Source organism: Cervus elaphus, chromosome 2 (genome assembly GCF_910594005.1).
Source record: "Cervus elaphus chromosome 2, mCerEla1.1, whole genome shotgun sequence".
Taxonomy (NCBI): Eukaryota; Metazoa; Chordata; class Mammalia; order Artiodactyla; family Cervidae; genus Cervus; species Cervus elaphus.
In genome coordinates, this window is record NC_057816.1 from 7,613,909 (window position 1) to 7,638,434 (window position 24,526).

General features: G+C 50.0%; 2 protein-coding genes across 4 annotated transcripts; both read left to right on the forward strand.

The window, feature by feature from the left end:
* The first annotated feature begins 54 nt into the window (after positions 1–54).
* Positions 55–6,624, forward strand: CDCA5 (cell division cycle associated 5). 2 transcript variants are annotated; one of them, XM_043927259.1, is made up of 6 exons: positions 55–193; positions 402–496; positions 570–635; positions 711–746; positions 4,271–4,708; positions 4,893–6,624. In XM_043927259.1, exons 1-6 carry the CDS (start codon positions 148–150, stop codon positions 4,971–4,973), a joined length of 762 nt encoding a protein of 253 aa, XP_043783194.1. In that variant the 5' UTR covers positions 55–147; the 3' UTR covers positions 4,974–6,624. The 2 variants fall into 2 exon arrangements, with proteins under 2 accessions (XP_043783194.1, XP_043783184.1); XM_043927249.1 differs by having other exon boundaries at positions 570–746.
* Positions 6,625–14,194: 7,570 nt separating this feature from the next.
* Positions 14,195–18,130, forward strand: LOC122709925. 2 transcript variants are annotated; one of them, XM_043927283.1, is made up of 6 exons: positions 14,195–15,924; positions 16,149–16,255; positions 16,465–16,563; positions 17,528–17,594; positions 17,734–17,883; positions 17,968–18,130. In XM_043927283.1, exons 1-6 carry the CDS (start codon positions 15,769–15,771, stop codon positions 18,046–18,048), a joined length of 660 nt encoding a protein of 219 aa, XP_043783218.1. In that variant the 5' UTR covers positions 14,195–15,768; the 3' UTR covers positions 18,049–18,130. The 2 variants fall into 2 exon arrangements, with proteins under 2 accessions (XP_043783218.1, XP_043783209.1); XM_043927274.1 differs by having other exon boundaries at positions 17,734–18,130.
* Positions 18,131–24,526: the final 6,396 nt, after the last annotated feature.

A 24,526-nucleotide genomic window follows, 5' to 3' on the forward strand; every position in this document is an offset into this window, starting at 1 on the left:
AGGAGTGATCGGAGCTCGGGGCTCTCCCCCTTACGTCACTTCCGCTTCCTCCCGGGCAAGGCGGGTAATTCGAACGCTTACCCTTCGGGTTGGCGGGAGCTTTGGTGGCGGTACCTGCGGCAGAGGGGATAGAGACCAAAGCTAGACATGTCCGAGAGACGAACCCGGTCCGGAGGGGCCGCCCAGTGCCCCGGTGAGCGGAGGGGGCGCGCGAGGGAGGTGGGGTTGAACCGTTTGAGGGACGCAGTTCGGTGAGGAACGCCCTCGCCCCCCCGTCTCCTGGCCCGGAAGGCGCCCCCAAAGGGCCTGTTTGGGAACCTTTTCTCGCTTTCTTCAGAACCTGTTGTCTAGACTCTGAGGCCTAGAGTCCTCCCCTACCTCCTAAATTTTTCTGATTGCAGGACCCAGCGCCCCAACTCCCACTCGGTCTCTGCGGAGGTCCCAGCGGAAATCAGGCTCTGATCTCCCAAACACCCTCCCGGAAATCTGGCCTAAGGTGAGCCTCAGGTTCCTTCTGCCTCGGAAGCCCCTGGGCTAATGTAGAACTCATGTTCACTGCTCTTCTCCAGGCACCTCAGGAGGCTCCAGTCAGAAAGCCCATCGTCTTGAAGAAGATCGTGGCCCATACCGTAGAGGTGAGGGCTGAGAGAGGGGTTGTAGGTGGGGAGCCAGGATTGGAAGTCAGCTGTGTGATCAACTCGTCTCCACAGATCCCATCTGTTAACACTCCTCGAAGAAGCCCCCGGGTAAGTTCATTTTCATTTTCTTAGTTAAGGGGAATCCAGGACAGACACTCTAGAGCTGGGGCGGAATATAATGGCGGCTCATGTCTTGTGGCTCCACTGGTAAAGAATCCGCCTGCAATGCAGGAGACCTGGGTTCGATTCCTGGGTTGGGAAGATCCCCTGGAGAAGGGAAAGGCTACCCACTCCATTATTCTGGCCTGAAGAATTCCATGGACTACACAGTCGCAAAGAGTTAAACACAACTGAGCGACTTTCACTCACTCACTCATGTCTGCCCAGGGAGTTGTTTTTGCTGTATTTTGAAACAATTTGCCTTTGGACACCTACATATGTTGTCAGGCTTGCTTACTTCCTGCACACTTGGTGCATTTAATGCCCTGGTATTCTCTACCATTTTCCTTTTAAAGTTGAGCTGGGTGTCACTACTCTTTCTTCTTTCTAGCCTCTTTTTCTCAGTAACCTATAATGTCTTGAACTGTTTTAGCAGAAGTTATTGTTAAAGGTGTCTCATTAACAGATCTGCACCTGAAGATATAATGAATAAGAAATGTTACCTGCCTTTGAGTAGCTTCCAAGGCTTGTAGTCAACTGGGGAGAAAAACAAGTGATAACATAGTATGCTGAGGACTGTATTAAAGAAAGTAGTAGATGCTATAAAGGTATCTAACCCAGACCAGGTAGCTCAGGGAATGGTTCACAGAGGTGTTTGAACTGAGTCTTTGAAGACAAGTTAGCAGTGTTCCAGGCAAAGGAAGCTGTGTTTGTAGACACCTGGAGTCCACAAGGAAAAGCACAAGGTTTCAGGAACAGCACTTTTGGTGTGTCTGCAGTAGACCTTGTCAGGAGAGGGAGTGTGTTAAGCCAGAGCAGACCCTGATGAACTTGGACTTCATCCTTCGTTCTGTGGGCAGCTTTGGAGAGTCGCAAGGTAGTGACTGAGGCAGCCTTGGGTGTTTTAGAAAGATCCTTCTTGGGTCTAGTTGGAGAACGGGTTGGAGAAAGCCTTCTGGGGACTCCAAGACCAAGTAGGAGGACATCAAAGGAGTCCTAAAGTGAGACATTGGGAGCATGAAGTAAGGTAAAGGTGGAGTGTTGCTGGACTACTGCTGGAGAGCCCCATCACACACACATCCTTCCCGATAGGCATTATGAATAGCCAAGAGTACTTTGTATATTTGTTGTCTTGAGGGCAGAGACTTCTGTCTCCCTTATGGTGGCCATTCTTATTGGTTGAATGATAGATTCATGAGATATTGGACCAAAAAAATGTGCAAGGACTTGGATGGCTGTGGGGACTGACAAAGTGGTAGTCTGGGTGACCCTCGTTTTGTTCAGCATCCCTTTTACTAAGACTGATGGGATAGATTCCCCAGGGCCTGTAGCCAGGAAATGTCTCTCATGATAACTAATGTAATTCTATTAAACGACAAGGGTCACTAAATTTGTCCTGTTTCTCACCTTAGTTATCAGCAAGCTCAGTGTCAAGTTTTGTGAAAGTCAATTGAGCCTCTATGTATTGAACACCTACTCCATGCAGGGCTCTGCTGAAGGTGCTGGGCATAGGCCAGGTCAACCAGACAGATGACGACACCTGCTCATGTGTGACATGCACATTCTAGTTGAGGTCTCAGCCAACCAGCAGACAATCAAAATCAGGTAGTGATCCCACTGGCCAGGAAGGGGGTCACTGTGACAGAGAGTGATAGGCAGAGGTAAGGAGGGGCTGGTCTCAGTTCCATGGTAAGGGACCGTGCTGGGGTCCAGCCCCAGCAGGATCCAGGGGAACCCTCAGGATGAACGGCGTCGGTGAATGAGAGAGAGAGACAGTGAGACAAAGCTTGGGGCTGAGTCTGAAGTTTATTTTTGCACGGCCCCTTTATACCCTTAACAACATCTTTGGCGGAAGTGCATATTGCTTACACACAGGGCATCTCAATACATGACAGCAACTTGACCTTCAACAGAAACAGGATGTTACCCACATACTTTTTCGTTCACAAGAGTCTTTCTTATCATTTGGCCTTCAGGCCTGCTAACATTTTATGGCTTGCACCTGGTGTGACTTAAGCAACTTCAGTAGCCGACCCTGTTTTTCTTATAGTTAATCTATTTTCTTTCTAATAAGCGTCATCTCTATGGGAACTAGATAGGATTACATTTTTACAGAACAGAAATGCGAAGGACTGCAGAAACAGCAGATATGGCACAAAACAGGCTCTTAGTCTAAAAGTTAACTACCTGCAAGAAGTCACCAGCTAATCTCTATCTAAAGTATTTTCTATTAGGCACATTTGTGGCTATCATATTTGTGGAGCTTTTCTCACCCCGTGAAGGGGCCTATGCTTAATAGTTTCTTTCGTTAGCGTACTGTGCTTAGGATGTTTAGAACAATCAAGAGCATTTTGTGCAATGAGAGCACATATTTATCACACAAGCCAGAATGCCAGCAAAAGGGTTTGAATTGAAGCATTTCCTTCATCCCTGGCCCCTTCATAGGGTACCAGCGTCCAGGAGATTTATTAATTAGGGTTTTAAGTTGGTCTTTATTCAGTGAAAGAGGAGCAGGAGAGCTCTCGGCAGGCAACATAAGAATCCGCAGCAGGGCAAACAAGAACAGCAGAAAAGGGGGGAGGATACAGGGTGGGGTAGAGGCTGAGGCCAACCTGGAGGGTCCCTTATCCTAGACGGCCTTGCCTGTCAGGTTTTTTTCCTCGTGACCTCGTCATGGATGGGGTCCCGGACGGCCTTGCCTGCCCGGTATTTTCTTCATGACCTTATCACGGGCAGGACCTCCTGTAACGGCTCCGGCAGGACGGCCTCTCTGAGGAAGCAGCACTAGAGCTGAGACTGGAGTTATGAGAAACCAGTGTGTGAATGTCTTAATACACATGTCAGATTAAGTGCTTCCCTGTTTGCAACCTTGCCATGGCTCTCTGGGCCTCCCCTTATAGTGGCCTGTGAAACACGCCCTATAACACCCACGTTACCTCTCGAATCCCATCATCAGCATCTCGGCTTACTCCCTCTCACTTCACCCTCACTGCCTTTCTTGTTCCTTGACCCTGACTGGCACAGTTTCACCTCAGGACTTTGCCCTTTCTGTTCTCTACCTAGGACAGTTCTCCTCTGGATGACTGACTCCTTTGCTTCCTTCATGTGCTACCTCTATCTCGGTGAGACCTACATTGACCTACACCTACGTAATATTCTAGCTCACCTCATATATGCTCCATCCTGTTCTGTTTTTTTTCCCAAAGTGCTTAACGCCTTGAACATATGACATGATTCCCCCTGTGGTCTGTTTTCCCCACTAGAATGGAAGCTCCGTGGAAACAGGTGTCTTCTCTGTTTTCTTCCCTGCTGTCTTCCCAGTGCGTGGCAGGTGACCAATAAGGACTTATTGACTGGATGGACATTTTAGGTCCTGTGGGTCTTTCTTTTCACCCTAAATCTCCTTGAGCCCTTCTTGAAGTAAGTAACACAGTTAAATAACTGGAGGCATTCTCTCTTCTGTCCTGCTGCAGCTCGCTTCTTTATTGGAGAAAGAAAACAACCCTCCTAGCAAGAAGCTTACTAAGGAGGACCTCTTCCAGACCTGCAGTGTCCCTGTCACCGCCCCCTCCACTCCTGTGCTGTGCCCCGTGAATGCTGAGTCCAACTCCTGGAAAGGAGACTTGGACGCCAGAGACTTGGAAATGTCACAGAAGGTCAGGCGCTCATATAGCCGCCTGGAGACTCTGGGCTCTGCGTCCACCTCCACCCCAGGCCGCCGGTCCTGCTTTGGCTTTGAGGGGCTGCTGGCAGCTGAAGACTTGGCTGGAGTCTCGCCTGTGGTGGATTCAAAGTTGGCTGAGGTCCCCAGGGTCCCTGTGAAGCCCTGGGCCCCAGACACGACTCTCCCTGGAATCTCCCCTCTGGTTGTCAAAGAGAAACGAAAGAAGAAGAAGGTGCCGGAGATTTTGGTGAGTGAGGGGCAGGGGTCTTCCTCTGCTACCATGTCAGACGCATGGGGAGACACATCAGGTCACAGGCAGGGCTCAGCCCTGGCTGTTGTGGTGGAAAGGCAGTACCTGCAGAGTATGGGTGGAGATGCACAGCCGACATGCCCCCTCTCCACTCACCTGCCCCCCATTTCTCTTCCCTCAGAAATCGGAGCTGGATGAGTGGGCCGCGGCCATGAATGCTGAGTTTGAAGCTGCTGAGCGCTTTGATCTCCTGGTTGAATGAGATGAAGTGGGGGTGTCCCTGGCCAGACTCTGCCCTCCTCCTGCTGTACATAGTTCCCTCTCCTTGTGGAAAAGACGCTTGGGGTCCCCTGCCCTGGTCTTGTTCCCCACGCATGTGCTGTTGCTGCATGTGAGGCCTGTCTTCTGGGGGATGGTGCAGCGGCGGCAGCCATCCAAGCTTCAGGAAATGGGACCTGCCTGGTCCAGCATCGCATTGGTGTCCCGTCTGTAGTCAGTGACCTATCATCCTCGCCCCCCGCCTCCCAGAGTAGCCCAGCCACTCTCCAGTCAGGCCACAGACTAGGAGCAGGAATCACTGGCCCGGCCAGAGGAGGTTAAAGGACTGGGGGTCAGGGAGAGAGAGGGCACTTCTCTGCTCCTGTGGGGAAGTGCCACTGTTCTGCACCAGCCCACCGGAGACGGATGCAGGGGCCACCGCCAGCCTCGGGCTTTCTCTACTGAGTCACCTCTGCTGGGGCTTGGTTCCCCTCCTCGAGCCCATCTAGGTAGCGAAGCTTGGGTTTCCTCTTAGATTCTGTAGATGGTCTGGGAGCACTGAACCCGTGGATTGGAGAAGTCCTATCTGTGAGGAAGAATCTGGACCCTCGGCCTATGGAGTCTTTTTTGTAGGAGAGAGGGAGGCCTTGGTTGGGTCTCAGATGGTAATGTCTACTACAAGGAAGCTGTATTTTATAGTTCTATGTGTTGCTGCTGAGATGTTGGGTTAAATGCAGGCTAATGGAGCAATGGCTGCTTGAGGTGAAGAAGGTGTCTTGAGACAACATAGAACCTGAGGCTCAGGGATTCTGGGTCGATGCCTGCAGAGGGCCGGAAAGGGGCCCATGGCTAAAGGTGCCCTCTCTTGTTACTCATACCTGTTTTTTACAAAGTGTACAGTTTACTCAGCTCTAGAAGAAAAGCTTTGGGGTTGTATGGTCCTGTGACCTTAGTGTTTTGTAAAGTTCTAGGAAGCTTTTCTCACGTGCCAGAAAGGGGCCAGGTTGATAGCAGCCTTAACTTTCAGCTTCCTTAGGGTCCTCTCACACGAGGACCCTGCCTGAGGTAGGTACTAGGAGTTGAACTGGGGGGAGAAAGGGGTCATCTCATTGTCTCTGGTGATCTGCATGCCCCAGCCCTTGTTTCTCTTTTCTCAATATTGGTAAAAGGTGAGCGTTCAAAGGCTGCCCAACCACAGCTTCCGCTGTAGCCCAGGCCATTGTACCTTTTGATGATTATGGATTCATGGAAGTAGAAGCTGAGAGGAATGTGGAGGGGCTAGTGGATAGCAGAGAACATTAGGGAAGATGAGTGTTTGCTTGGTTGGGGTCCTTTAAATGGCACAGGCCTGGTAGGTACCAGTTAAGCTCTGCAAGGCCTAGGAGCCCTAGGCTACCTGTCCAGTGCTTCATGCTTTGTCACGCAAGCCCCTTTGCCAGGGTAAACCCAGACACCCTTGAAGTGGACCATACCTAGAGAGCTGTCCTCGCTGACGAGCAGGACAACTCCGGGAAAATGTCTTTGTCCTGAAAGCTGGAAGTCACCAGATGATGTTGAGTTGATGTCATTACTACAGACTTCTGTCTGTCCCTGAAAAACTAAGAATAGAGTTTAAGAGAAAACTGGGACTTCTTTTTAAAATTAAAACAAACAAACAAAAGTTTCTGCCTGTTCATAGACTCTTTTCTTTTGTTGGGTCAAAGGCAGAGCTGAGGGTGTGGGACCCAGGAAACCATGCTTTCTTTGGGCTGGTTGTCCGTTTTTAAGGGGACTGCCAGCCTGTCCTCCAGTAGCCCTGTGGTAGATCACTCCCACCCCCAGGTCTGTGTTTTCTGTCCAGTCACTCCTCCAAGAAGGGGAACCCCATACCCTCGTGTCCCAGGAGGAAAGAAGTCGTTCTGGGGTGAGGCTGCTAAGAAGCTTCACTCTTAGCACCTGAGCACCACCCCTCCACCCTTCCCTGAGTCCAGCTCTTGTGGACAGACTCCTGTGAAGGAGCCAGTTCCTCACTGGCTCAGCCTGGGTGCTCGACAGCGGTGGGTGCAGAACGCCCTGGGGAGCTAGTCAAAGCTGTGATTCCCAGGAATTCTCCCACCAGGCCAGAGGAGGCCCAGGGACATACATGCATCTTTATGCAGGTGGCACACCCACTCTCCCGTCCCTCATCCTTCCGACTCTTGCCCTTGCCTCCTAGTTTTTAGAATAAACACACCACCTCCTTGCTCAAGACTTTCTAGGGTTTTGTGGGGCTTTTTTGGCTGCACTGAATCTTGCTTGCAGCGTGCAGGTTTCTTTAGTTGCAGTGCACAGGCTCTCTAGTTGTGTGTGGGTTTAGTTGCCCAGTGGCATGTGGGATCTGACCAGGGATCGAACCTGCATCCCCTGCATTAGAAGGTGGATTCTTAACCACTGGACTACCAGGCAAATCTCAAGATTTACTAGTCTTTATCTCCAAACCATACGTCTCCACTGAGCTCAAACCAGAATCTAGAACTGTCTTCTAAAACAGTATCTCAACTCAGAAGTCATCTCAAATTCAGCTCATCCACCAGCGTGCCTTTTTCTGTGCTTCTCATGTTATTATCAACACCACCTGCTGACCCAGTCACACAGCCAGGAACTTGGGGTCATCTGTAGTTCTACCCTCTCCTTCACCCCATTCCATCAGCTAAAACCTCCTCAACACCCCTCCATCCCACCTCTGTGGCCCCTGGACATTTGCTCTGGCCTCCTAGTGGATCTCCTTAGAATGAGTTTTCTAAGAAACAATATGATGCTGTTTCTCTCCTGCTTAAAACCCTTTGATACAGTAATCCCACTCATTATCTGACTCAATCCTTAACAACAGCCCTGTGTATCACGGGGATTTCTGTCCACTGTACCATCAGGCAAGTCCAGAGTGGTGTTTTTGTTTTGTTTTGTTTTTTATTTATTGTGGCAAAGTACATAACAAAATTTACCATTTTGAGCATCTTGAGTGTACAGTTTGGTAGCAGTAAACACACAGCACTGTGCAGCCATCACTATCACTCATCTCTAGAACCTTTTCATCCTCCCAAAGTCAAACTCTGTCCCTGTTAGACAGTAAGTCCCTATTCCCTATTGCCTCAGCTTCTGGCACCCACCATCCTACTTTCTGTCCATGAGGAGCCAGAGAATGTTTGCCGTTTTGTGTCTCATTTCTTTCTTAAAGTTTTTAAAATTTTGTTTATTTTTATTTTGGCTGCATTGGGTCTTCATTGTGCCACTCCGGCTTAGGTTCCCTGTGGCACATGGGATCTTGCATTGGAAGGCAGATTCTTAACCACTGAATCACCAGGGACATTCCTTTATGTCTCATTTCACTTAGCATGTTTTCAAGGTTCATCCATGTTATAGCATGTGTCAGAATCAATTCCTTTTGAAGGCTGGATAACATTCCATCGTCCCTATTGTATATAACAAAAATGTATATTGATACAATTCATTTCTGGGTACAATATCCAAAAGAAGTGAAAGCAGGGTCTCAAGATATTTGCACACCCATGTTCATAGGAACATTATTCACAATTGCCAAAAGTTGGAAATGGCACAAATATCCATCGATGGATGAATGGATAAAATGTAATACATACATTTTTGTATATTCTATCATAGCTATAAGTACACGAGTTTGATCTTTGGTCCAGGAATATCCCATGTGCTGCAGAGCCACTAAGCCCATGTGTCACAGCTGCCAAGCCTGTGAGCTACAACACAGCGCAGGTGCAACCACTGAACTCGTGTGCAACTACTGAACCCGTGTGCAACCACTGAATCCATGCGCTTAGAGCCTGTGCTCTGCAAAAGAGAAGCCACCGCGGTGAGAAGCCCACAATGAAGAGTAGCCCCTGCTCACCGTAACTTGAGAAAGCCTGCGTGCAGCAACAAAGACCCAGCACAACCCCTCCAAAAATAAAAGCAGCCATAAGAAAAACACCCTTTGATGACTTTCCATTGTCCGTGTAATCGTGTAATGGATGTTATCAGGTTTTGACTGCCCTGGAATGTCAACCCCTCCAGATGATCCAACAGCAAGACCTGCTTTTCTCCTTGGACATGAAGGAGCCAGACACTTGCTTGCCCTGATCCCAGTGACCAGAACATCCCATCTGACCTGAGTCAGCCAGTCAGACTGTGCATGAGGACCTGGACCGAGGACCAGGAGGAGAGGAAAGGATCGTTGAGGACTCAGTGAGGTGAAGGCCTCACAGATCCCGTGGCAACCCCAGACCTCTGTTCCAGTGTGGAGATGGCAGAGCACCCCAGTTGGGTCCTGGTGGGGCCCTCACGTGGTCCTGGGAGCCAGGACCCCGCACTCTGGCCCTGTGAGTCTTCTCCCTTCGAGTTCCCTGACTCCCCGGGTCCTTCCTCGTTTGCTCAAATTACCCAGTGCTGTTTCTCTTATTTGCAACCCAGAGCCCTGCTGGTCCAGACTGCTTGGTGGGACTCATGAGGACTCCAGGGTGAGGCTGCTGGCCAGGTCTCCAGTCTAGGGTCCAGAGAGCCAGTGCAGGCCCTGAGCTGCTGCTGCAAGGTCCTCACCTGCTGAGTTCTGCCTTGATTAAGTGTGGCTTTGGCTCAAGTGTCACATCTGCTCAGTCTTTCCTACCCACCTGTCCCAAGGGTCCAATCCCTGATAGAGGAAGATCCCACGTGCCCCAGGCAACTAAGCCCCCGGGCCACAACTACTGAGCCTTGGGGCCCTAGAGCCTGTGCTCCACGACAAGAGAAGCTACCACAATGAGAAGCTTGTGCACCGCAACTGGAGAGTAGCCCCAGTCACTGCAACTAGAGAATTGCCCGTGAAGCAACAAAGACCCAAAGCAGCCAATATAAATAAATAAACATTAAAAAACAACAACAACTATAGGTTTCCCAGATATCTGAAAATAGAGCATTCCTGTGAAACCTTTTGTAAACTGAAGTGGTGTAAAGTGAAGAAGCCTTAGGACACAACAGCTTGCTCACAGAGGCGTAGCATAAATCGAGGTGAAGCTCGGATGCTCACGGTGCTGCAGTGGCGGGTGCAGTTTCTGGTGGAGGAGCCGGCAGGGCTATTCTGGCTGCTTGGGGTTCGAGCAGCCTCCATAACTGCTCCCTGCAAAACCAACGCTGAATGCTGTTTTTGCTTCTTAACTTTTTTCCTAAAAATGAGAATTTTCTCCAGTTTCCTAAAACTGAAAATTTCTTTCGGTTAGCAAGAACAGGTGCTAAAGTCAGGTCTTTTTGTAAACACAGGTGGCAAAAAGTGAACTTTGGAAAAGTGGGGGATACCTGTCCCCACCTCGGCATTTTGGTGAGAATGAGAGGAAATGATACGAGTAAAGTGTTTATTTTATTTATTTATTTATATTTATTTTTTTTTTTTTTGAGTAAAGTGTTTAGTACATGGTAAGTACTCAGTGAACAATAGTTATTTACAGGTAGACCTGACCACGCCCACCTTTCTAACTCCCCAGACCACGTGCAGACCTCTAGCAGCACCGTTAAGCTCGAAGTCTGTCTGTTGGGCATACACACTTATACGGTAGTCTGAGCTCCGAGGGTGGAGGCAGAATCAGTATTTAGCTCTGTCCTCCCAGTGTCCAGGCGCGTGAAGGATGAAGAGGGGTGATGCTTTCCCTCCAGCCTGGCCCATGGCTGCTCACACCCTCCTGGAAAGCTTAGAGCACCCTGGAGGAAAGAGGGGCAGGGTGAGTCAGAAGCAATGGCACCTGGGTGGCCTGAGGCAAGCATTGAGCCCTCAGCTTCCCCTAGTACGAATCCTAGACCCGACCACAGGGTTCACACTGATCCCCACGGCCCTGGATGTTAGACTTTGCTCTCTTGCACAGGACAGCTCCAAACCCAGCACCACGCTGCCCCCCACCCCCCACCCCGCACCTCATCCTGAGCCCTGAGCCCCTGCAACCTGCCACCTCTTCAGGCTTTAATGAAGTTCCATCAGACTGGAACTCAGAAAGCCCTGGGTCTGAGCCCCACTTTTGTCTCTTCTGAGACCATAACCAAGTTACTTAACCTCTTTGAGTCTCGCTTTTCTCTTATGAAAAGTGGAGCTGATCCCACCTCTATGACAGAGTTGCTTTGGTCAACTGGTTGTCTAGGTTGATGGTCACATGCACAGCTCCTGGTAGAATATGTAATAACTGACCACTGGCGTCCTTATATGAGGTCCGTAACAGACTCCCCAAAGGAGGGAGTTCCTTTTTGTATTCTCTCCACATTCAGGGCAGGGCCCGGTACAAAATGAAGGCTTGGTAAATATTTGTGGAGTGGAATTCCAGTTGAGCTATTTCAAATCCTAAAAGATGATGCTGTGAAAATATGCCTACAGATTTGGAAAACTCAGCAGTGGCCACAGGACTGGAAAAAGTCAGTTTTCTTTTCATTCCCAAAGAAAGGCAATGCCAAAGAATGCTCAAACTACCACACAATTGTACTTATCTCACATGCTAGCAAAGTAATGCTCAAAATTCTCCAAGCCAGGCTTCAACAGTATGTGAACTGTGAACTGATGTTCCAACTGAATTTAGAAAAGGCAGAGGAACCAGAAATCAAATTGCCAACATCCTCTGGATCATCACAAAAGCAAGAGAGTTCCAGAAAAACATCTACTTTTGCTTTATTGACTGTGCCAAAGCCTTTGACTGTGTGGATCAAAACAAACTGTGGAAAATTCTGAAAGAGATGAGAATATCAGACCACCTGACCTGCCTCCTGAGAAACCTGTATGCAGGTCAAGAAGCAACAGTTAGAACCGAGTGTGGAACAACAGACTGGTTCCAAACTGGGAAAGGAGTACTTCAGGGCTGTATATTGTCACCCTGCTTATTTAACTTAGATTCAGAGTACATCATGCGAAATGCTGGGCTGGCTGAAGCACCATCTGGAATCAAGATTGCTGGCAGAAATATCAATAACCTCAGATATGCAGATGACACCACCCTTATGGCAAAAAGTGAAGAAGAACTAAAGAGCCTCTTGATGAAAGTGAAAGAGGAGAGTGAAAAAGTTGGCTTAAAACAACATTCATAAAACTAAGATCATGGCATCTGGTCCCATCACTTCATGACAAATAGGTGGGGAAACAATGGAAACAGTGAGAGACTTTATTTTCTTGGGCTCCAAAATCACTGCAGATGGTGACTGCAGCCATGAAATTAAAAGACGCTCCTTGGAAGAAAAACTATGACCAAGCTAGACAGCGTATTAAAAAGCAGAGACATTACTTTGTCTCTGCTAGTCAGAGCTATGGTTTTTCCAGGAGTCATGTATGGATGTGAGAGTTGGATCATAAAGAAAGCTGAGCACCGAAGAATTGAGGCTTTTGAACTGTGGTGTTGGAGAAGACTCTTGAGAGTACCTTGGACTGCAAGGAGATCCAACCAGTCCATCCTAAAGGAGATCAGTCCTGAATATTCTTTGGAAGGACTGGTGTTGAAGCTGAAACTCCAATACTTTGGCCACCTGATGCTAAGAACTGACTCATTGAAAAAGACCCTGATGCTGGGAAAGATTGAAGGCGGGAGGAGAAGGGGATGACAGAGTATGAGATGGTTGGATGGCATCACTGATGCAATGGACATGAGTCTGAGTAGGTTCTGGGAGTTGGTGATGGATAGGGAAGCCTGGCGTGTTGTAGTCCATGGGGTCGCAGAGTCGGACATGACTGAGCGACTGAACTGATACCCATTTTGTAGGCTAGGAAACTGAACCTGAGTGCTTGGGGCTGCCTCGTCTTTGAACTGCAAAGCGAGACTCCAATATGGGTCTATGGATTTTCAGCTCGGAGCTGTCTTCTATCTAAACCTGAATTAACCACCTCTTATGCTTGGCCAGTAGGACCCTGATGGGGCACCAAGGGAATGCCAGGCATTCTCTAGGGAAGCACTCAATGGACTGGAGGAAAGAGCTTGTGTACAGTTGGCTGTTAGACAGCCAGGCTGAAGGCTGATGTGGACACAAAGGGAAGTCGAAGAACTAGTGACCCTGGACTCAATATCGTGTTACAACTTTCCATATTTCTTATTGTTCAGATACTCTCCTATATCTCCAATCATCTTCTCCAGTCCTTCCTGGTTACTAATTCTAGCCAGGAAGCTGTTCGTGCCTCTCAGTTTCCTCTGATGGGCACCAATAGGTGGGTGTGGTGTCAGATTTAACAAAAATATGCAGGATTCCTGATTAAATTTGGGTGTTAGACAAACAATGAATTTTCTATTTAACGTAAAGTGAAGTCGCTCAGTCATGTCCGACTCTTTGTGACCCCGTGGACTGTAGCCTACCAGTCTCTGTCCATGGGATTCTCCAGGCAAGAATACTGGAGTGGGTTGCCATTTCCTTCTCCAGGGGATCTTCCCGACTCGGGGATCGAACCCGGGTCTCCCACATTGAAGGCAGATGCTTTAACCTCTGAGCAACGTAATCGTGTCCCAAATTCAATAAATAATAATCTTGCAGTACAAGTATGTCCCTTGCAATATTTGGAACGTGATCATACTAAAACAAACCTTATTGTTTATCTGGCACTTAGATTTAACCAGGCATCCTGTATTCTATTTGGCAAACCTGTGTGGTGCATTGGTGCGTAGCACATGAAGACCATGTGTGCGTTTGTGGCCTGACAGCGTCTCATGCTCGCCTTCCAGGGTACCACTCAGGGTAGACACTTGTCACAGGCAGCAGTCGTGAATGCCACTCTCCTTCACCCTCAAGGCCCTGGGCCTCTGCCCCCAGGGTCTCCTCCTCCCATCCATCTGCCCAGCCATGGCCCAGACAATCAGACAATCTACACAAACACCAAAAATTCTCCCACACAGACGCTAAAATCTTGGCTCCCGGTTCACTGATGCTGACTAGAAATACGGAGACAGAGTTTGGAGGAAAAAAGGAAGAGTAGCTTTATTCTTTGCCAGGCAAAGTGGAAACCGTAGGCCAGCACCTCAAGAACTGTGCCCGCAGAAAAGACAGAGGTTTTATATCCTAATGAAAGTCTTGCGTTTTTTTATTTTTTTCTTTTGCAAGATTTCAAAGCAGGGACTTCCCTGATGGCCCAGTGATTAAGAATCCACCCACCAATGCAGGGGACTCAAGTTTGATCCCTGGTCCGGGAAGATCCCACATGCCACGGAGCAACTAAGCCCGAGTGCCTAGAGCCTATGCTCGGCAACAAGAGAAGCCACCACAATGGGAAGCCCCAGCACTGCAGCGAAGACTAGCCCCTGGTGGCCACAAGTAGAGAAAACCCGCGTGCAGCAGTGAAGACCCAGCACAGCCAATATAAATATGTAAAAAATTTTAAAGAGAAATAGAATTTTTTTTTTTTAATTTCAAAACAGCCACAGCTGGCATCAGGCAGATGGTAACTGGGGTTGGTCTTTTCTGGTTATCGGCCCGTGACCTTCTTTCTGAAGTGAAGAATGCTACGAAAGAGTGTAGGGGAAGAAGAATGCCGGGTGCAGAGTGTAATTCATGCGGAGTCAGAGAGTAATTTGCCTTGTTTAGCTTTGTGAAGGACAAGTCCAACTACAAGTTGTTTGTTAGCAGTAACACTAAAGAATACAAGATTGCTTAACTATTTCAGGTCTGTTTGTGCTGTTTCCTCAGCCTGTTCATTGTTTCCTTATTTTTCTTAGTTATCAGAAAAGTCTCATTTCTATTTTTGCTGCAACAAATTCCCCATCATTAGTTCATTCCCTCCATATCAATGGAGGAAGGAAATCAGGCATCATTCTCACCTGACTGAGGACAAAGCTTCAGTTTTATTTCACTAGACAAACACCAGGTCTCTGGCCCAGGGGCCCATCTATCTCCTACTTCAAATCTTCCTTGTCCCCTGGGGGCCACAGCCCAGGCCTGCTCATCCCGGCTCTCCATGGGAGCACCCCACGCCTGAATGTGTCATGTCCGTTGGCATCATCCTGCCCAAGCCACTTCCTCTTTCGGATTGCCCTTCTTCCTTCTCTGGCCAAGACACCTCGCTCGTAGATCAAGCAACACCCACTGGTGGAGTCTTTCTGGAGCTCCTAAGCCAAGTGGCCCTCTCAGTCAAGGCTTTCTTTACAGGCTTCTGGATGGCACATGTCCCTACCCAGCGGGCATCTGAGAGCCCAGGCCACCCTGCCCCCCATCCCTGGGAGGTTCTGGCCAGAACTTGGTCACAATCATCTATCTGTGTGGTCTCAGGATCCAGCATAACACTTGGCTCAGGGACAGAGTTTGGTGGACCAGTGTTTACTGAAGACCATTAACTTCAGAGCAGATTGCATTCTACCACAATCATAAGTCATTATTTACTTCTCTTTCCTTGTATTTGGGCCCTTTAGGCAGGCTTCAGTTTTTCTTCTGGCTGTCAGTCGGCTACTGTGGACCTCTGTGTGAATTATTTTTATTTCTTTTGGAGATGTTTCTTGAGGCCCAGTTTCCAAAGCAAAGTTACCAGGGACACCTTGCATTTGCAAGAATTCAGTTGACAAGATACCGTTACCGTATAGCTTTGGTAGGGTTGCCAGATAAAACACAGGACACCCCAGTGAAATTTGAATTTCAGATGAAAAACAAACACTTTTTAAAGTATGAGCGTGGCTTATGCAATGTTTGAGAGATATGCTTGAAAAAATGACCATTTATTCTGAAATTCAGATTTCACTGGGTGTCCTATATTTTACATACTAAATCTGGCAACCCTAACTTTGAGGGCAGAGCTGGTGGTGGAGGTTCTCAAGGCTGGAGGCCGCCCCAAGAAAACCAGGGGAGGCTGGAAAGGGGAGACCAGCGGGATGGTGGAGGTGGCTCACCAACTGAGTTACCATCTCCCTCAGTGTCCCTGGGATGGACAAACAGCTCACTCGGAGCCCAAGGAGAAGCCAGTGCTGCCACCTGCTGGGGAGCAGAAGCCAGAAGACACTCAGATAGGCGGGGAGCCAGACACAGAGGTGACAGGACCTCCCGAGGCCGAGGGCAGGGGGGCGGGGGGGCTGGAGAAATTCTTCTCCTGCCTGGAGGGAGGTCTGAACCCCTAGCCACTGTGCCCCATCCTCTTACTCTCGGGTGTGGGAGGACCCCAATTCTTGGGCGGCCAGCCAGCCTCATGCCACTTCAGTCACCAGGGCACCCTTTCTGCCAAAGCCATCTTTCTTTTCAAAGATTCTTTTCAAAGAATCTTTCAGATTCTTCAGAGCAGAAGCTGGGCGAGGAGCAGGAAGCCAGCGCTACGTTCCTGTTTACACTCCTGACGGCAACAGAGCCCGCCAGCGACCCTGCAGAGTGAGGCCATGTGAACATGAATGAGGGAGAGCGGAGGGGCCAGAGGGTGCTTCTCCATCGACATTCAGACCTGGGCCAGGACTCAGCCCTGGGGCGTGTGTGGGGGTGGCCCAGACAGGACTGAAGAAGCCTGGGCCTTGGGCTGGGTTCCCCCTCTGCTCACCCCAGCCTCCAGACTCTGGTCCAATACTCACTGTGCACCCACCCAGGGACTTGGAAATCCAGGAGTCCCAGTTCCTGGATAAGGAAGACTGGGGCCCGCAGCGGACCTCAAAGGAAATGAGCCATTTGCAAAATGTTTGCTTGAGGTGAGCCGGACAGGGGCAGCCGGGGACAGGGAGGGTGACAGGGTTTTCCAGAATGGAGTGCAGGGCCTGGGGCTTGATGTGAGTTGGCACCTTCACTGGGCCCTCTTCCTTCCCTCCCTCCCTTCCCTTCTCTCTGTTCTGCTCTGGGTGACCTCCTTACTGGCCAGTAGGTCCCTTCCCTCTCAAGCATCAGTGGCCTTGTATATCCTGTCCCAGAGGAGTGGGGGCCACAGCCCTTTCCCATCAATGTGCCCATGTGCCTGATTAGCAGGCAGTCTATGTCGTTGCCTGCAAGGGGCCGCCATCTTTAACTGTCCAAGAACTTAAGGGGTATTTTGGTCTGTGGAGAAAGGGGAGGGGGGTGGTCAGTTCTCTGGATGTCAGGCTCTGGAGCTTAGGTCTGCACAGTCCCATGGCCACTTATCTATCAGTGGCAATGCCAGGGTCCAAACTCAACCTGGAGACAGAGGTCTTGGGGTGGGTGGGGGGGGAGCGTGACAGTCATTCCCCGAGGCTGCAGGAGATTCCCACAGCCGTGGATCTGAGTGGTCGACGCATATTCATCTGTAGCTGGCCCAGGTGCTCGGGCCGGGCGAATTCCACACAGAAACCACACAGAACCCTGCCACAGCCCCCACTGCAGACCAGAGGGGTGGGCGGCTAGCCCAAGGCTACTTTAGAGGGTTCCCGGGCCAGTACATGCGAGGCAGCAGCTTGAATTCCCCTTGCTAAAGAAGAGAAGCAGGATTCATCTCCCTCTAGGTCCCCTGCTGCCAGTCACAAGGGGAGAAGAATTCCCTTCCTGCCTGTGGCTTTGCCAGAACCAGACCAGGCTCCTGGTGAAACCCTGGGCTTGTGGCTATGCCAGATCAGGAGCTCATGCAAGAGCTGTGTGCCATGGGGGTGGGGGGCTGCCTAGGACAAGTCTGGGGGCTGAGGGGGCGGGTCTCCCTTTCAACCCTAGGCTTCGGGAGTCACTCAGCACTATCCAAGCCGACAATCTGGCTCTGGGGGAGAAGCTGCGAGACCTGGTGAGACCTCAACCCAGGACCCGCCTCCTTTGTGGTGCCTCCTCCCCACCTCCCAACCCCGCTCCTGGGCAGGCCCCTGGCAGGCCATCCTGCCTGGCATCGTCTACCCACCTCTGGCCCCTGCAACCCTTTGTTCCAGCCTGACTCCTTGTATAAAAGCCTGAAAGAGGAAGCGAGGGCCATCCTGGAAGGAGAGAAGGCCGTCCAGGAGGAAGGCAAGGCCCTCCAGGAGGAGGGTAAGACCATCCAGGAAGGAGCCCTGGCCGTCCAGGAGGGGGCGCTGTTCCAGGTACCAGGAGCTCCACCCAGCTGTGGGTGGGGTGAGAGGACCAGTTTGCCAAGCGCCACTCAACTGGTTCCCCACTGTCTGCAGGAACCCAGCTCTCAGATGGCAGGACTGGTCATCCTGCAGCCTGACCCTGCCCTCAACAGCGGAAACACGTGTCAGCCCTAGGCCCTAGCTGAGCCGAGGCTGGAGACAGCACATCTCCTTGGGGAACCCCTCTGGCTGTTCCTCTCCAGCTCCCCTCAGTAAATTTTACCGAATCTGAGCCATGGCTTCCCCTGCCTGTGTGTGGACCCTGGGAATAAAGGCCACCAGCTCCAAGTAGGCCATCCTCCAACATCTTCCACCTCCCTGGGCCCTGAGCTGCCCCCACCCCAGAAGAGGCTCCAGATCTGGCTGTTATCATCCTCAAGATCAGCGATCCTGTGATAAGTGCTGGGGTGGGACTGGAAGGGGGCCGCACCCTCTGCTTGGGAGGCTGGAAGCCGCAGGTCTAACTCCAAAGGGCAGATTAGGGAGGGGCGGGAAGAGCCACTTTCTACCCAGTGGCCTTGGATGAGTCTTCTTTGTCAGTCAAGTCATGGGGGTGGGGAGAGTGAGAGCTCCCCAAAGGGGCCCCAAACCCACATACTTCAGGCCTAGAAATGCTGCTGGAGTTTGAATTCCCACTCCCACCTCCAACCAGGTTCTCCTGGGGCCCCGCCTTGAGACCTGCTCCCCTTCACCATTGACGGTCTTCTGTCCCGAGTCATAAATTCCACCCCTACCTCATCCATGAACCCAAGCGTCCAGCTGTGGTCCCTGTGCTCTGGCCACCGACAGGCCTTCAGGTCTTGTACCCCTCAGCTTCATTGCCCTCAGACCTGGCCAGCCCTGGGGAGCCTTCCTAGGCATCCCCTGATTACTGATGTAATGAGAGAGTGAAGACAGAGACAGAGATGCACAGAGAATGTACAGGTATTCAAAAACTTAGAAACTTTTCCCATACCACTAAACAAAGAACGTGCTTTAGATTTTTTTTTTAAACTCCCTAATGAAGGAGAACAGAGCCAGCAAGCTGACAAAGCCTGTTTAAAGGAGGATACAAGAAAGCGAGACACAAATATGTTCAAGGGAGAAAAAGAGGAGGAATCCTGAAACAAGACTGCTAAATGAGATACGAAATCGGTCAGCATGCTATGGGACAACTTTGGGCAAAGCCCCATAACCCTAAGGGTGGTATTGTTTACTGGGCAGAATCCTCTAGTGTGGCGTGGAAAGAATCATCTCTCTGCCCTCATATACCCACTGCAGGGGACACTAGCTGGGAAGATGGAAGTCCAGGTTGCGCCCCTGTCAGACCCAGTTTGACCTATACCAGACCCGTGGGATCCCGCACAGGCCGAAACCTGATGACTCACTGCACTAGTGAAGCTTTGATTTGGTCACAGCTTTAGACTGAACTGTGTGTGTGTGCATGCTCAGTCATGTCTGACTCTTTGCAACCTCATGGACTGTAGCCTGCCAGGCTTTTCTTTTCCAGGCAAGAATACTGGAGTGGGTTGCCATTTCCTACTCCAGGGATTGAATCTGAGTCTCTTGTGTCTCCTACATTGGTAGGCAGGTTCTTTACCAGAAGCACCACCTGAGCTGGGCTCTGATTTACCTGACCTCCACTCCCAAGAGTCCACCCTCCTCCCCTAGCCAACCAGTGACCCAGTGGTATAGCTGTGTTCTTTTCCTGAAGGGAGTCATACCATAATGATATTGAGGATAGTTAGATCAGCTAAATGATTAAATCAGTTTAACCACTTTAGGACGTCTATCTCCAAGATATTGCATGGTCTCGTTTTTGATAGGTGGCAGGTTTTTAAAATTTTATTTTATTGAAGTATAGTTGTTTCCTGATGTGTTAATATCTGCTGTGCCTGCATGCTTAGTCACTCACTCATGTCTGAATGTTTCAACCCCATGGACTGTAGCCCGCCAGGCTCCTCTGTCCATGGGATTTTATAAGCAAGAATAATAGAGTGGGTTGCCATTTCCTCCTCCAGATTTCTGCTGTATAGCAAAGTAATTCAGTTAAATAGGATTGACCAAAAATTTCTTTTGGGCTTTTCCATAACATCTTATGTGTATATGCATGCATTTTTTTTTTCTCTAGACTGCCTCTTTTATAAAGATTGGATTAGGGTAGGTGAGAATCACAAGTGAAGTGAAGTGAAAGTTGCTCACATGCCTGACTCTTTCCAACCCCATGGACTATACAGTCCATGTAATGCTCCAGGCCAGAATACTGGAGTGGGTAGCCTTCCCCTTCTCCAGGGGATCTTTCCAACACAGGAATTGAACCAGGGTCTCCCGCATTGCGGGCAGATACTTTACCAGCTGAGCCACAAGGGAAGCCCGAGAATTACAAAGATTTAAAAAATAAAGAAGAACCCATGTCAAAGCTGCCATCAGGTAGCACCACTGACAATTTCTTGTACTTTTCTTCCCTGTCTCAGTAATCCCCTCCACAGAAAGCAGACTATTGGAACAGCTCTGTCCTTCCCTGTGAAGTCTCTGCTGGCACCAGTATGCTGGCACTGCCCAGCAAACCTGGACAGTGGGGGACTGCCTGCCTTAGGCTGGTTTTATCACAGGATATTGGATATAGTTCCCTGTGTATATTTGCAGCATGGGGGATCTTTAGTTGCAGCATGTTTTAGGACCTTGCTGTTTTTCCATTCTACATGTAATAGTTTATACCTGCTAATCCCAAACTCTTAATACATCCCCCCCTTATCCCACCTTGGCAAGCTAGGCAGCAGTTTTTATTTTATGTATTTATTTATTTTATTTTAGTTTTATGTTTTTGTTTAATTTTGGCTGTGCTGGGTCTTTGTTGCTGTGTGAGTTTTTCTCTAGTTGCAGCGAGTGGGGGAGAAGGAAATGGCAACCCACTCCAGTACTCTTGCCCGGAAAACCCCATGGACGGAGGAGCCTGGTAGGCTGTCGTCTTTGGGGTCGCACAGAGTCGGACACGACTGAAGCGACTTAGCAGCAGCAGCAGCAAGTGGGGGCTACTCTTACCTGCGATATGCGGGCTTCTCATTGAGGTGGCTTCTCTTGTTGTGGAGCCCAGGCTCTAGGGCACGTGGGCCCAGCAGGTGCGGCTCCGGGGCTCTGGAGCACAGGTTCAGTAGTTGTGGCGCATGGGCTTAGTTGCTCTGCAGCATGTGGGATCTTCCTGGACCAGGGATCGAACCCAAGTGTGCTGCATTAGCAGGCAGATTCTTTACCACTGAGTTGCCAGGGAAGCCCACGTGCCCACATTTTGTATCCCTGTGGTTGTTCTGGACACCCCTTAAGTATCAGACAGCTGAGTATGAATGCTCAGGGTGGAGGAGCTGAGCTCATCCAGGTCAGCTTTTCATCCATTCTACAAGTATGGTTGAGTGTCTCCTATGTGCCTGGCACTGCTCTGGGCTCTGGCAATTCAGCAGTGAATAAAACAAAGATGCGGGCCCTAGCAGAACTTACATTCTAGAAGGGGAGATAAGGGATAATTAATATCAGGACAGTGATGGATGCAACAGAGAAAAATGAAGCGGGAGAGGGGAGGGAAAGCCTGAAAGGTAAAGGAACACGATTTAGAGAGAGTGGCAGGGAAGATCTCGTACAGAAGTGACATTTGAGCAGAGATGTAGGGGACCTGAGGGAGGGACCACAGTGGGACGTACAGCCATGAGATCGCCTAGGAAATGGGTGTAGCTGGGGAAGCCATCCAAGGCTGAGCCCTGGTCGTCTGACACTAAGAGGGCAGGAGATGAAGAGGACCCAGCAAAGGAGACTGGAAAGGAAGAAGGAAACCAGGTGAGTGAGATGTCCTGGGAGCCAAGTGACCAAAGCGCAGAAAGACGATGGGTGATCGTCTGTGAGCAGCACTGCTGCTGTTCAAGTAAGAAAAGAGGACAGAACTGACCAGTGCTTTGAGCAACATAGAGCAAAGTGGACCTTTTCAAGAGCAATTTTAGTGGAATAAAGCCTAAATGGAGTGGCCTCAAGAAAGAATGGGGGGAGGGACTTCCCTGGTGGTCTGGTGGCTAAGCCTCCTCGCTCCCAATGCAGAGGGCCTGGGTTCAATCTCTGGTCAGGAATGTAGACCTCACCCACCACAACTAAGGATCCCGCATGCTGCAACAAAGATCAGGTATCCCAAGTTCCACAACTAAGACCTAACACAGCCAAATAAATAAATATCTAAAACGAAGAAGAAGAATGGGAGGAGAGGAATTGGAGACGAGCATGGTCCACTCTTCTGAGTTTTTTGTAAAAGGGGACAGAAAATGGGACAGTTACTAGCAAGTGGAATTGAGAGTTGTGTGTGTGTGTGTGTTTTTAGGATTGTGTTAAGCACCATAAACAGGAGCTTTAGGTGGATGGAAGTGACCCAGTAAAGGCCAGGAGACTTGTGGAGCCCCATCCTTGAGCAGTGAGGGCAGGGTGGGTTTTGCCCAGGGTACAGGCTCCCTTGGATGGAGGTGTGGATCACACAAGGGGACGTTCCTTCTTTTTTGGGGGGGGGGGGCGGGGACGTTCCTTCTGATTTTCTCAGTGAAATAGGAAGCACAGTCTTCAGCTGAGAGTAAGGGTTGAAAAGAATGTGTTGGAAGCTTGAAAAGAGAGGACAGACTATGAAACCACCATCTAGGATGGGGGGAGGGACTGTGAACCAGGGAAGGATGGTAAGATTGCTGGGCAGTATTGAGGGCCTGCTTGAGGTCCCGGATCATAAACTTAAGGTGAGATGAATGAGGTCATCTGATTGTACAGGTACATTCGGGGTCAAGAGTGAAGGTGAAGTGTAGGCAGAGGACTGGATGTAACCAGGTCAGGGATTTTTCCAGTGAATGTGACCAAAGCAGAGAGGATCAAGGTGGTGGAGAGGGTTTTCAAGAGACTCCGGCTGGGTGAGGAAGAAGATAAGCACACTTGGGAATTGAGAGAGAAAGGACAGGAGCCAGCACCAATGGACTGGCAGTCCTCGAGGATCGAAGAACTCTCTGAGTCCGAGGGATGGAGGGAGTGAGGTGGGAAGATAAGGAAATCAAGAGACTTCCCTGGCGGTCCAGCGGTTAAACATGCTTCCACTGCAGGGGTTGCAGGTTTGATCCTTGGTCGGGGAACTAACATCCCACATGCCAGGTGGTGCGCCCCAAAAGTAAGATAAATAGGTGCAGATGAGTGGATGGACATAATCATTCACTAAAGGAAATCAAATGCATTAGCTTTCTGAAGGGATTTCCATCAATACCCACAGTCCCTCCAAAATATTGAGAGAGGGGCCATACCATCCTCCCAGCCAAGATGGAGAAAGAAGATTGATCAAGTTAATGTCTGGTGCAGACAGCAGAGTTGACGTCAGTTGATTCCAACAACCTGAGCCGGAGTTCTCCGATGTCACCCGCTCAGATGTCACACACTCTTGTCCAGATGTCATGTCTGCGGCCTCACACTTCCCAGGACGGGGGTAGGGCAGGACCATGGGGTTTCTGTCTCATGGTGTCATCACCACATCTGTTCCTTAATTATCAGTTGACCTTGGTGTCTGGCTGGCTGCCCGGTGGTAACTGTCCTCTCATGCCCCTGTAAAGGAATGTGTACACTCCCCACACTGATGGGCTACTGATAAGATCACATCCTGGGCGCTGATAATCATCTCTCCAATAACTGGCTTTTGGGGGCACCTCCCTGAAGTCCCTGATCACACTGTACCCCACCCCTAGTCCTGCCACGCTAATGTGCTAACACTCCTGACCAACAGCACGAGGGAGGTGGGCATCGTGGCACAGGTGAATGGGGCTGTAAGCAGTAGGAAGGGGGCTGCTCTGCTCTGAGAGGGTGCTGTGAAATCACACACACACACACACACACACACACACAGTCTACCTTGCCCAGCTCTCCTGGATCTCCAGGCATCTTTGGGATGATCAATAGATTGCAGCTTGGCTGGACAGAATCCCAAGGCAGGATAAGCCATGGAGGGTGGAAGGAGTCACATTTGAGCCCCAGGGATCTTCCCAGCCCTTCCTGGCTCTCTTTGAAGTCAGAAAGAGGCTCAACACTTAGACTGAATACTTGGTGGCTTCCTCTCCCTCTCCACCCATCCTCATCTCTATGGATGGCCTGCCCCTTGCCTTTTCTGCATGCTGAATACTATCTTATCATTGGAAGATCCCCTCAAATGTTCCCTTCTGGACAGAATTTGTCATTCATTCCACTGGGAGCACACTGGTCCTCCCCTCTATAGCACACTGGTCCTCCCCACATGGTTGAACCCAAAGCCTGTCTGGTTCCTTTGCTGGACCTGAGTTCCTGGGCACTTTGGCTTCCCCAGAGCCTGGCATGGGTCTGGCATAGGGCTGAATAAATGAAAGATGCTGGCAGTTAAGAGTGAAGGAATGAATAAATGAATGGATGGATGGAGGGGAGTGCAGAGGATGGGTGGATGGGAGAATGGGTGAACAAATGTCGGGGTGGGTGCATGAACATATGGATGGATTCCTGATACAGGGGATGATGGAGGAGGTGGTCACCTTATGAAGAAAGTGTGGGCTTCCCCAGCTCCGTCCTCTAGAACAGTTTTCATTTTAAGAGTCTCACTTACTTCCGTAAGCTCAGA

Bases quoted from the DNA above. Each gene is read 5' to 3' on its own strand.
- CDCA5 (XM_043927249.1), top strand. From the start codon at position 148: ATGTCCGAGAGACGAACCCGGTCCGGAGGGGCCGCCCAGTGCCCCG. The intron at 194-401 runs GTGAGCGGAGGG...TTCTGATTGCAG, and splicing joins AGGGGCCGCCCAGTGCCCCG to GACCCAGCGCCCCAACTCCC. The intron at 497-569 runs GTGAGCCTCAGG...GCTCTTCTCCAG, and splicing joins TCCCGGAAATCTGGCCTAAG to GCACCTCAGGAGGCTCCAGT.
- LOC122709925 (XM_043927274.1), top strand. From the start codon at position 15,769: ATGGTGGAGGTGGCTCACCAACTGAGTTACCATCTCCCTCAGTGTCCC. The intron at 15,925-16,148 runs GTGACAGGACCT...TTCTTTTCAAAG, and splicing joins GCGGGGAGCCAGACACAGAG to AATCTTTCAGATTCTTCAGA. The intron at 16,256-16,464 runs GTGAGGCCATGT...GCACCCACCCAG, and splicing joins CCCGCCAGCGACCCTGCAGA to GGACTTGGAAATCCAGGAGT.